Source organism: Notamacropus eugenii, chromosome 3 (genome assembly GCF_028372415.1).
Source record: "Notamacropus eugenii isolate mMacEug1 chromosome 3, mMacEug1.pri_v2, whole genome shotgun sequence".
NCBI classification, from domain to species: Eukaryota; Metazoa; Chordata; class Mammalia; order Diprotodontia; family Macropodidae; genus Notamacropus; species Notamacropus eugenii.
Genome location: NC_092874.1, coordinates 259,726,768 through 259,739,403, shown reverse-complemented (window position 1 = coordinate 259,739,403; position 12,636 = coordinate 259,726,768). Strand labels below are relative to the sequence as shown.

General features: G+C 34.9%; 1 protein-coding gene across 13 annotated transcripts in view; it reads left to right on the top strand.

Annotated features, from left to right (window-relative positions):
• Positions 1-12,636, top strand: part of PPP1R12A (protein phosphatase 1 regulatory subunit 12A) — a 175,193-nt gene that overhangs the window by 54,737 nt on the left and 107,820 nt on the right. For 10 of the 13 annotated variants that reach the window (XM_072655464.1, XM_072655459.1, XM_072655463.1 and 7 more), the window contains exon 2: positions 6,030-6,160. The exons of the other annotated variants lie outside the window; for them this stretch is intronic. In XM_072655464.1, coding sequence (XP_072511565.1) covers positions 6,030-6,160 — 131 coding nt within the window. The remainder of the gene's footprint in view (positions 1-6,029; positions 6,161-12,636) is intronic. 13 annotated transcript variants of the gene reach the window in all.

Genomic DNA, 12,636 nt, shown 5'->3' with positions numbered 1-12,636 from the left:
ACTCTAGGGAACATGCATGGCAAGGTACCTGTTTGGGTAGCATACCCATAGTGGTATCTATCGTCAAGGGTATGCACTTGACTGTAGCAGCTCACACTTGCACTGTTGCAAAGTCTTGCCTAAGTGGCACCTGCTCTGCTGAGGTGTCTGTCTTGTGGTCACCGAGCTGCTCACGCAATCGTGTCGCTGAAGCTGGCTGGCCTCTTCTGGGTTATCTTCTGTTCTGTATCTGAGTCTGCTGAGGCAAAATGCTAGAAAAACTTCCCTTTAACAGGAAAAACGACATATTTTTGTGGTATTGCCAAGGGCTTTGAAATACCGCAGTGAGCTGGGCAGCCTAAGATAGTAGTTTATTCTTTTAATTGATATGTCTTAAACAGATTTGAAATCCATGGTCCCAGAGATCTGACATAAAGTTTGGAAATTCCTTTTAACAGCTGTTACAGCCTTGATTAGGGTTTTGTGTTCCCCAAATGGGTTTGTCCCTTTAAAAAAACCCGAATAGAGCTGAATAGAGAGCAAGATGCCAGAATGCCCTCCCTGTTGTCTTTGGTGTATAATGAATTACAGATTATAATAGAAGCTAAGTCAGGAAGGCACAGCTATCTTCCTCCACCTTCTTTGTCTTCATTCTCTTCTCCTTCTGCCACTTGCAAAATCTTTTTATACTATGTTCTCAAGATGCAAACTCTTGGTGTCACCTTTTATGTGTATGTGATTTTTCTTTGGATTGACCCTATAAAGATAATTTCCAATGTTCTGCCACTATGAATTAGATTATTACTAGAACTACTCAATGATAATACTACTTCTGCTAAGATTGACTAGAAGTTATGTAGCACTTTAAAGTTTGCCCAAACACTTTACATTTAATTTACGTTACAAACTCAGTAGATCCTCAGAACCACCCTGTAAGGTAGGTGCTATTAATTTCCCCATTTTTCAGATCATGATGATGACCAATCCTGAATCCTTTAAAAGAACTGAGGAAATGGACCCATTGTGTCTCTTTACATAGTGATTATAGAATGTTGTATTTGCTATTAGACATGGTAGATGAATTCCTTTTGTGGAACTACTCAGTTTACTTTATGGGATAGAGCTCTGAAGAGTAGAAAAGGGAAAAATACATTAGAAATGATAATAGTATAAAAAAAAGATTTTAAAATTGCTTCTATTAAATTTTATCTCATTAGTTTGTTATTCTAGCCTATTGACATCTTTTGGATTCTTGCTCTTTCAACTAAGATATAACTGTTCTTTTCAACTTCCTGACTCCTAAACGATTGTCAATTTATTATCCCCTGTCCCATGATATTTGCTATAATGAGTGTCATTTGTCTTTTGTAATGTTATTTAACGCCCTGTGTTTTCCTCCATTAAAGACTTATATCATTGTAGTGAAGAGAATGGCTTTTTTCTTTAAAGCTGTGTTGATGGGGATAACACAAGGTGTTGAAGGTTCTAGCAAATCAGAATGATTTTTCCCTCTTCTGGGTCTGGTGATGAACATTGTCTGATCAGTCTGGCTAAGTTTGGAGAGGCTCACCATCACGTCAGCTGCTCTGCTCGTTAAGCTTGGTCATAGTTCTCAAAGACTGTTTTCTAAGAAGAGGTTGTAATCTGCCTTGATAAAGAAGGGTGCCACAATGATAAAATTATAGATTTTTGTGTCTTTGAAGTATGAACATTTGTTTTTTTATCTCTCCACTTCCACTCCTTAAACTTTAAGCTCCCTGAAAGGGGGCAGGGGTTTTCACTTCCTAATAGATACCTAGCAAAAGAAAAGCATACTGGCACTATTTAGATGTGTCTTCCCTTGCCCCTACCCAACACTTGCCTTTCAAATTGCCACGCTTCTTTTCTCTGATTCCATTTACCTCAAGTCTCACTGTTTCTCTGGAAGTCTTCCTAGATTTATGGGTTGAAGCAACCAAACTAACCCTTCCAAAGTACCTTTCTCTTGTCTGGCTCTCCCTGCCTATTGCTTAGTGTGATAGAAGAACGCTGGTCTTAGATCAGGAAACATGAGAATTGACTCCTATACACAGGTGTATGATATCCCATGCAAGTCACTTCACAGAATCATGGCATCACTTAAAAATCATTTAACTGAACCCCCCTCATTTTACAGATAAGGAAACTTATTCTCAGGTTACATAACTCATCCAAAATCATACAAGTATTGTTTGCAGAAGCAGGATTGGAATTCACTCCCTCTGACTCCAAAGCTAAATACTCTTTCCATTGTATCATGATGCTCCGTGTTGTTCAGTTTCTTAGGAATGATGTACTACTTGCATTGTCTATTTCACAGAATTGTTAGGACAAAAGTGTTTTGCAAATTGTCTTTTATTTTCACATCCAACGTAAAAATATTCTTCACTCACAGCAGAGAAAGTTGGGTTGTCTATTATGGTTTCACTGGACAGCCAGTTTCTAAGGAGTTGGAACGTTATATCCTTGGTTTCAGACTCCGTATGCACACACAGCACATTTAATTAGGGTGTTTCACTCAGAATTTTATATAAATTTTAAAGTGAATATTTATTGAATACTCAGTGAAGGTCATTCTTATAAATTGAAGGAAACTAATACTTAATAAAAGAAATTGGCAGCTAATTTGCTTATAAACTTTTCAAAAAGCTCCTTATACTTAAATCTTCACCCTGAAAATACAGAACCTTTTCAGCCTCATCTTGTTAGCTAAAAATGCATTTTCCTACCTCAGTCCTGTTCCTCTAGTGTAGTTCTTTGCCATGCAGGACCCACTGGAATTTAAGGACTAGCAACTAGAATTGTATCCTTTTAAAATTTAAGTTTTTATTTCTATCGTGGGGTTGAGCCATGGAAAACAGTGACCAAAAGGGGGAAAATGATTGTTTGATTCTCTCTTCTCAGTTCCTGATCCCCTCTCTGACATCTCTCATGCACCATACCACATAGGGAGTGGCAGAGGGCACAGGTATGAAGCAGAGGGGGAAAAGTAGAAGTAACAGCAGTGGCAGTCTGCTTCAACAACCTGGAGCCCCAGAGACCAGCGTTAGGATCCAGATCTATGGCAGCCCCATTGTGTTGAGAGGGCTACTGGCCCACCCTGTAGGTATACTTACCCCTTCTTGACATGGGGATATTATAATCACAGAAATCAATTTTTCCTATCAACTCTGGGATTATACCTAGGGATGACAAGGGAATTCAGGATAGATGACACTGCACTCAAAAATTAAAGTTGATCTTTATTTCTTAAGCTGGTTAAATAAGGCTATGAGCTAGAATTTATTAGTATTGTGTAGAAATGGCAATACATTTCCTCTGAAACTTTTATAGTTGCCTCATTTATTATTTCTATTTGTTTAGAGCACCATCTTCTGTCTATATGTTGTAACATTTTTGGTCTTTCAAAGAACCTGATGTTACTAATCACAGAAACAATACAATTTATGATGGTAATTTGATTTTTCTTTTCAGACTTATTTAAAACCTTGAAGAATTGCATTTAGCCCTTGGGTTATGACTTTGCCATATTCATTTTGTAATTTAATTTTTTTAGCATACAGCTTTATTGTAAGGTCTGAGTTTCCTTCTCTGTAAAATAGGAATATTTATACATAGAGTTGTTAATGAGGAAAATACTTTGCAAACTGTAATGCATCATATAAATATGAAATAATATTATTATTGTAAGTCCTGTGACTAGACCCAGAATAATCTTAGCAATGAAGGCTTAAGATTTTTGAAAGAGGAAGGAAATTGAACAGCATACAGAATATTTAGGTTGCCTTAGGAGAAGACCCTCAGAGCAGAACTTATGCTAAAGAGATAGTCAGATTCTTAGAAAAGTATTTAGTGTATTTTGACAAGCTAACATAAACCTAAGGTCAAAATTTGGAACTATGGGATTCCAAACGAGCTTACCTCTTTGATAATATCTGCAGTAGATGGTCATGTAACCTTGAGTACTTTTCTTTTGACTACTATCTGATTACTTATTTGGGAAGTTCTTTCTTGTGACCTGAAACTTGTCATCTCATAATATTTATCCTGTTGTTCTAAGTTCTTTTCTTTGGAGTACTTCAAAATAAATCATCCCTGCCTTCTACACCCCAGGTGTCAGAAAGAACGTAGTAATGGTCTTCACATACCTGCATAGTTCTTTTTTCCGAGCCAAACAACTAAAATTCTTTCACTTGTTTCTTAGTTCATAAAACTTCAAGATCTCTTATCATCCTGATCACTTCTAGTTTGTGAGATTCCTCCTTTAAAAATGGCACCTCCTATGTAGCAATATACTATATACTTATACGTGGTTTGAACATTATGGAGCACAGTAAGACAGTTATTTCCTGTAACTGGAGTGTTCTACTTGTGTTAATACAGTCTAATGCAAGCAACCCTGCTACACTGACTCATTTGGTTAAATGGAAGCCCCAGGAATTTTTAATGTGAGCTGCTGCCATATCACGAGAGTTGTGTAATAGGCAAGTGATCCTAGGCATGTCACTTTTAAGTGGCCTCAGACAACTCTCATGTTGACATAAGTCAGTTCAGCCTCCAAACCAAAAGAATGATTATTAAAAAAGAATCAAGGAGGCCTCCAGTGATATGCACTAGGTTCTCTTAGAAATGAGGACACAAAAACACAGTTATTAGGTTTTAAAATAACAGGAAGAATAAACTAATATTTCAAAACTAAAATAATCTGAAACCAAATCAAATTTAACAGGGATTGATTTAAGATATTGCACTTAGATTTTAGAAATTCAGTTGCAAACTATCAAATACAGCATAGACTACTGTAATAGTCTCCTTCTTCCTACTACCTTAGCTCTAATCTCTCTCATTCTGTCATCAAGGAGGCACTTTTCTAATTAACAGAAGTAGAATATTGAGTTTGAGTGGAAAATTCAATTCAGTGTTGTTTAAATGTCTGCTGTAGATGAAGGGACAACTGGGTGGCACAATGGGTAGAGTGCCAGGTCTGGAGTTAAGAAGACTCATCTTCCTCTGTTCAAATCTGGCCTCAGACATTTATGTAACCCTAAGCAAGTCACTTAACCCTGTTTGCCTCAGTTCATTATCTGCCAGATGAGCTGGAGAAGGAAATGGCAAAACACTCCATTATCTTTGCCAAGAAAACTTCAAACAGGGTCATGAGTCAGACATGACAGAAAAATGATTGAACAGCAACAGTAGCTATATAAGAGGGACTGCACATATAAAAACAAAAGCAAAAAAAAGTTCAAGGAACTTTTAAGTCTAATATGGGGTGAGGCACGTGTATAACTATAATATAAACCATTAACTGAAGGTTTTGATCAGGGAAATTTCCTCTGAGCATTAGGAAAATTACTTTGGTAGTAGTAAGGAGGATGGAAATTGCATGATTATAGAGTGAAACTGTGCAGCTTTGGTGAAGAGTATGAAATTTTCTCCTCTGAGTTTGGAGGTGATAAAATGGGTGAAGATATGGGCATTTTGAGAAGGGAACTCGAAGGAGCTCTAACTGCATAATTTTAGTATCCTCACTGAAGTAGGAGAGTGAATCATCTCCTGCCATTGTTGGGGTTGAAGACTGTATTTGGTGACTTGAACATAGAGAAGATTTGGAACAATTACTGTGGAGAATGAGGAAAGGATGAGGGCTCAGCTTAAGTTATGGGCACCATAAATTATAGTGGTTGGAATCAGCATGACTTCAATACTTAATATAGTGGGTCATATCCCCATCATTGGTCAGGAATATTGTCAATTAAATTAGATTATTGTGATTACCCAGTGTTGAGAATTAATGGGTAAAAAATGGTGCAAGATGAGTGGGAGGCAGGATTCTAAGATGGTAGCCACTCAATTATTTGATCATAGGTTAATGACTACAAATGGAGGTAAGTGAAGCTAGAATGGGGCGATAAGACTAAAAAAATTAGGGGTTGAAGGTAAACACTTTTGGAATTGGGTGTAGTATCTGAAACCATCGTATCTTAACATCTGAAACAGAATTTTAATAATGCTTTCTGTTTCATTTTCAGGCATGCATTGATGATAATGTTGATATGGTGAAATTTCTGGTGGAAAATGGAGCAAATATTAATCAACCTGATAACGAGGGCTGGATACCACTACATGCAGCTGCTTCCTGTGGATATCTTGATATAGCAGAGTAAGCTAGTTCTGTATTCTTTATGTTAATCTGGGATTTATACATTGCTGGTGGTTTAAAGACCACCTGAGGTTTCATAGGAATCCCTATATAATCTAAGGTCTTTGATTGTACTCTTTGGTATTACCTTGACCTTGGAGGCTAACTCTCCTCAATAGAGAGTTTTCTTAGATGTTCATATCTGTAATATTTTAGTCTCAGCATTTCTCAAATGATGTGAAGCACGTTTTCCCACAAAGCAGAAGATACCTCACTTGTAACTTTGTATATTAAAATAACTACTTTATATATCTCCACTTAAATTGTTTGCGAGAACTATAGTGTTACCTATTTTATCTTTTCATTTCTTGATTTATTTGCCCATATGTACCCCTGAATTAATAAGAAACTTCATTATCAATTTTTAACTGGGCTACTTTTGGGTGAGAAAATGATCCAAATACATTTTGAATAGTAACTCTCTCAATGAACAAATATTTCTCTGCCAGATGAGCTTGGGGTGGTTCCCCAAAAACCACATTCTTAAGTGACACTTGTCATGAATTGGTGCCTCCTAAATAATCAAGTTTTTCCGGCTTTACCAATGGAAGCTTTGATATGTTTATCATTATTTATCTACAAAATATGTTTCTTTCATGTGATGATGTAGAAGAAAATAATTTTTAATATTGTATATTATTGTATTCTGTTAGTTGGTTAATTGGTCAAGATGATGATGTGGGGAGATTGTGTGGTTAATATATCTATCATCTTTAAACCAAACATATGCATTGTTTTTCTTTTTTCATGTTTTTATTGATGTCTTCTGTTTCATAACATCATTATAATTATCCTCAGCATTCCCTTTTCTTTCCCAGACAGCTCTCATATTTTTATATAGTATTTTTAATAAGGAAAAACAAATCAATTGTTTTTCAAATGATTGATATGTTGGGAAAAGTCCCATAACATGTGTAATCTGTAACACCTGTGGACTTTCCCACTTCCATGAAAGGTTGTGGTTGTCTCCTCTTTTCATTCCAGTCAGACTTGATCTTAATTTTGTTACATTCACTTTAATGGGGGAGGTGATGATCTTTCCACTTATATTTTTATAGTTATTTTGTACATTCTTTTCTCTACTCTGCTTCCTTCACTCTGCATCAGTTCACATAGAACTTCCGTGCTTCTCTGTATTTACCTCATACATTATTTCTCTAGCACAGTAGAATTCCGTTACATTCATGTACCTCAGTTTATTTAGCTAGTCTTCTGTTGATGGGCATCAACTTTATTTCCAATTCTTTGCTGTTTTAAATCTTTTGGTACAAAATCAGCCCTCTAAAATCACCTGCATTTCTACATAATAATAAAACTTGGCAAAAACATAAAGAGAAGTCCTATACCAGATAACTACAAAATGCATAAAATTGATTGACTCTACCAAAGCACACAAACGACTTCTATAGATTCAGTTACAAAGTACTCCTTAAAGAAATAAAGAATAAATTGAATTGCTTGAGGAATATTCAGCACTCATGATTAGGACTGCTACTACAATACTGATTACAATGCTATCAAAATTAGTTTATACTTTTGATGCTATACCAATGAAATTATGAAGAGAATACTTTAGGGAACTTGATAAAAATAATAACAATTCATTTGGAAAAGATAAAGAATATCAAAGGAAATTATGAAAAGAAATAGGAATAAAGGGGGAAGTAGCATTTCCAGATATCAAACTATATAGTAAAGCAACAGTTACCGAAACTGTAATTAAAAAATAGAGATAGATTAGTAGAACATACTAGGCAAGGGAGAATCAGAAGCCATGAAATTCAATAATCCAGTGTTTGATAAAGTGGAAAACATAAATTACCTTTTGGAAAAACAACTTATTTGAAAAAAAAACTGCTGGGAAAACTGGAAAAGTAGTCTAGCAGAAATTAGACTTAGACCAACAACTTTACACTATATTTCACAAAACATTCTAAATGGTTATAAGACCTTAATATTAAAGAACATTCTATTTAAAAAGTTAGAAGATAAGCATAACATATGTATCTAAGAGTGTGTGTATATCTAAGACTGTGTGTGTGTGTGTGTGTGTGTGTGTGTGTGTGTGTAGCTAAGAGTAGGAGATGTATTTATTTAATCAGACAAGCAATAGAGGCAGTTGTAAAAAATAAAATAGATAACTGATCACATGAAACTAAAAAGCTTCTGCACAGACAAAATTAATGTACTTGGGATAAGAAAGAAATATGCTTATTTCAGGAAGCAAAATTCCAAATTTCCGTTTTCCTGGATTATGTTCATATATTTCAAATCATCACATAGTAGTTACTCACCTTTCACATAGTGTTGCCCTTAACAAATTTTTCTGCAAATTTATGGTTCATTTTGAATTTATTGATATTGAACTCAGGAAAGGCAATGTAAAATGTGGTCTCAAGTTTCTTGAGGAGACTCCATCTAATTGGTGCTATAAAACTAATACAGATAAAAGGTTAATTTTTTTTTTTTTAAACATGATGTCTTCCCAGAATGATATAGTAGGGAACTGGGATTCAGGAAACCTGGGTTCAAGTCTGCTTTTTAATAATCGTGACTCTTAACAGGTCACTTTGTATCTAGATTCTAAATTTGGTTGGGCTATGACAATTTCTGATTCTGAGGAAACAAATGTCTGTTACAGATAAATTTTGTAAAAATTTATAGAGCAAGGAGAGTGATGTAAGATGGACTAAGAAGAAAATGCTTTATAAAGGAGATTGAACCTGATTTCTAATCTTGGATAAGTTATTTAACATGTGACTTAATTTTCTCATCTGTAAAAAAGGATAACAATACATTCATAGGATTCGTGTAATGGTGTTCATAAACAATACAGTCTGTGAATATTAAGTTCCTGCCATATGGACAGCACTGTGCTAGGCCCTGCAAATCAAAAATGACAAGTATCTTTCAAAGAATTTACATACAATTTGAAAAGTGTCCTGTGTACAAGGATACAAAAATACAAAGTAATTTCAGCAGTACAGAGGGAATCAGGAAATATTTCAATCCTAAGTGTCCCCTGACTTAAATAAAGCTCATAAGGAGGAACAGTAAGGGGAACGCATTCTGGACGTAAGAAGCATATTTGTGTCTTTGAAATGGAATTGATTTTTGCAACTTAAATATACAACTTCCTGGGAAGGTTACCAGAAAAATTACTTTATAGCTTTAGGAAATTACCTGTTGTGAAACTTCCTTTTCCCATACAGATCAGTAACTCTTCTGCAGCTTAGACCTGGAGGGTTGCTGGGCACTTAGAGGTTTAAGGGATTTAACTGTGGTCACATAATCAGGATGTTTCATTTCTTTCTTTATTAACATAAATTTCATTTTGGTGTGATCTGGCATTTCAGTCTGTTGACATCATTCTTATGTCTTGTATTATTTATTGCTCCCAATTTTGTGCCATCTACAAATTTCTTTTAAAACACACAAATACATACACATACCCATATACAACCAGCGACACAGTTTGGATTAGCATTGATCTGTTCCTCAATTTTCTTTAGAAATCATTATTAAACCAGTAAATTCACTCTAATATCATTTAGATTTTGAGAACAAAATGATCTTAATATGATACCTAGCTAAGGAAAAATGATTTTGAGTAATCTCTTATAAAGATAATGTTTCTTATAAAAGAACAGAAGTCTGCATGATGCGATGGAAAGTGGGCTGGATTTAAGGTCTCAGGATGTGGGTGGAAATTGTTTCTACTACTTATTACCAGCTGGACTTTGGACATGGCCCTTAAGGTCTCAGTTTCTTTTCTCTACTTTTGTTTTCTTAAAATCTGAATTTAACAGACCTCAAATAAAATAAGCATTTTCATATACATTGCAGAGCAAAAGGAGCTTGTACATGAAAATTCAATTCTGCATTAGGTAGATCTTGCTTTTCTTTTTAAAGTATCTAATAAATTCAACATGATACTCACAGAGCTATCATAGTTATCTGTGATCTTTCCGTCTGCTTTTATTGGTTGTTGAAATTATTTTTGTAGGTTTTTTTTCACCTTTTGAAAGAACAGTATCTCTACTGCCCTTTTCGTAATGGTTGGACCCATTCGTAGCTCCACCATAATACATTAACATGCCTGTATTTAAGAGGAAAAGACATAAAAATTAAGGAATGAGTGGTATCACAGATGTGCCCCTACTTTGTCTACCTGACACAGTTAAATTAGGAATTATACATCCCTCGTCATGACTTTTGTCACCCCAACCTTGCAAGTGTATTGGTAAGGAACATGAGGCTCATATTTGAGAGATTTGCAATGATTACCTCAGAGCCACTGGAAAGCAGATCTTCTAACTCCACGTGCAGTGTTTCTTGTGCTATGCCACACTCTTGAGGAATAAACCTTAGTAATTACCTCATTCATTGTATTTGTATCTCCATGTTTTACCAGCTATTAAAATATATACACATATATGTGCAACAGAAATCCTACATGTTACTTTCAACACTGTCCTACTTGTCTGTACTTCCTTCTCAACTTCCTTTTGCTTTTAAAAATTTTTATTCAATTTGAACTTAAATACAAAAAGACAAAATGAGAAAAGAACATAGCCATGCACACAGCACAACATAAAAAGATTCAATATAAAACTGAAGTTCATTTCACACTATTTACCTTTTTTGATAAATGATGTGACAAATATTACATATTTTCACAGCTACTTTTCTTTTTTGTTCTTCCTTCTAAATTTTCTTTTGTTCTCTGCTGTGTGCTTTTTTCTCCCTTCCTACTGTGCCCTAGAGACGTTAGACACATACACACACACACATACACACACACACAAAATTGTGCTATAAATACTTAATATTTATCAATTCTTTCTCTAGAAATGGATGGCATCTTCCCTCATAGGTCCTTTGTACTTGATTTGGTATTTATAATACTTAAAATGACTTAGTTGTTCAAGATTGTTCTTAGAGCAATATTATTATTATGTACAAAAGTTCTTTTGGTTCTTATTTCACTCTTCATTATTTCATACAAATCTTTGCATGTTTTTCTAAAAATCAGCTCATTATTTCTCATAGCACAATAGTATTCCATCACAATCATAATACCACAACTTGTTTAGTTATTCCTCAGTTCATGGGCATCTCTTTGATTTCCAATTCTTTGTCATCACAAAGAGAGCAGCTATAAATATTTTATACTGTATATGTTCTTTGCTTTGTTTACCTAATCACCTTGGGAAACACACCGAATAGTGGTATTGATGGGTCAAATTACTTTTTTAAGTCAACTTGGCACTTTAACTGTTTCTGTTTGAGTTTGATACCTCTAGTCTGTGGCATTATATCTACTCTTTAACTTGCTATTCATAGCTGCCTGTTGATTTGCCTCAGCTTACTTGCTAAACTTTGTCTTTTCCCTCTCGTGGACCCCTGATGTGATTCTCCTCATTCTCCCTTAACCATGCATAGACTGATCAGTCTAGAGCATCAGTGAGTGTTTCTGAACCTCAGTTTTCTCATTGGTAAAATAAAAATCTAAGCTCCCTTCCAGCTCTGAAATGCTGATGTAGTCAAAGGTGTCTGTGCCATTGATTATGCAAAAAAACATCCTCTGACTACAGTGATGCATCTTTTGTCTTCATTTATTACAGTCCTTTCTAAAACATGGTTTTCATTATATCACTATCATTTAAGCACCAGCTATACCTCTCGTAACCTGTGGATTTTTCTTCAACCATATCATATCCCTTTTTGAGTTCCTCACATAAATGTTTTGCCTCTGAGAAACTCTGTGACCTTAGGCAAATTACTTAATATCTTTGACTCAGGTTCATAATTTATAAAATTGAAAAGTAATTGCCTGATCCTTGAGGGGAATTTCAGCTCAGATTTGGATTTAATATACATGTACTCCATTTATATCTTTTATATACATGTGTGTATATACACACACATACACACATTTATATTTATATGTAGTTATTTGCATGTTGTCACCTCCAGTAAAATATAGGAGCAGACAGATTTAAAGACAGGGGCTGTGTTTTTGCCTATTCTATATTGCCAGCATTTAGTTTGCAAATGGTAATCACTTAATAAATGCTTGTCAGACTGGCTAAAAGATCTGGAAGTGCACAATTAAGACTGATGCTACATAGGTGTTTGTTGCTTTAAATGATATCTCGTTGAGCCTTCCAGATGTCAATGAGTTTTTCAACACATTTAACTATAACTCTGTTCCTAAGAGTGTTAAGGGTTGCCATAGCTTGTCTTCAAGGTCGATTATTCCTAATCAAGTTCAAATGGAATTTTGATATTATTGGAGATTCAACAAAATAACATCTTTCAGTGCATCTGTATAACTTGTTGCCTTCATAATATCAGGGAATTCTTAATATTATTTAGTTTGACTCTTTGGGCTTAAATTGTTTTCCAGGAAAATGACATGTTTTATGTGAATT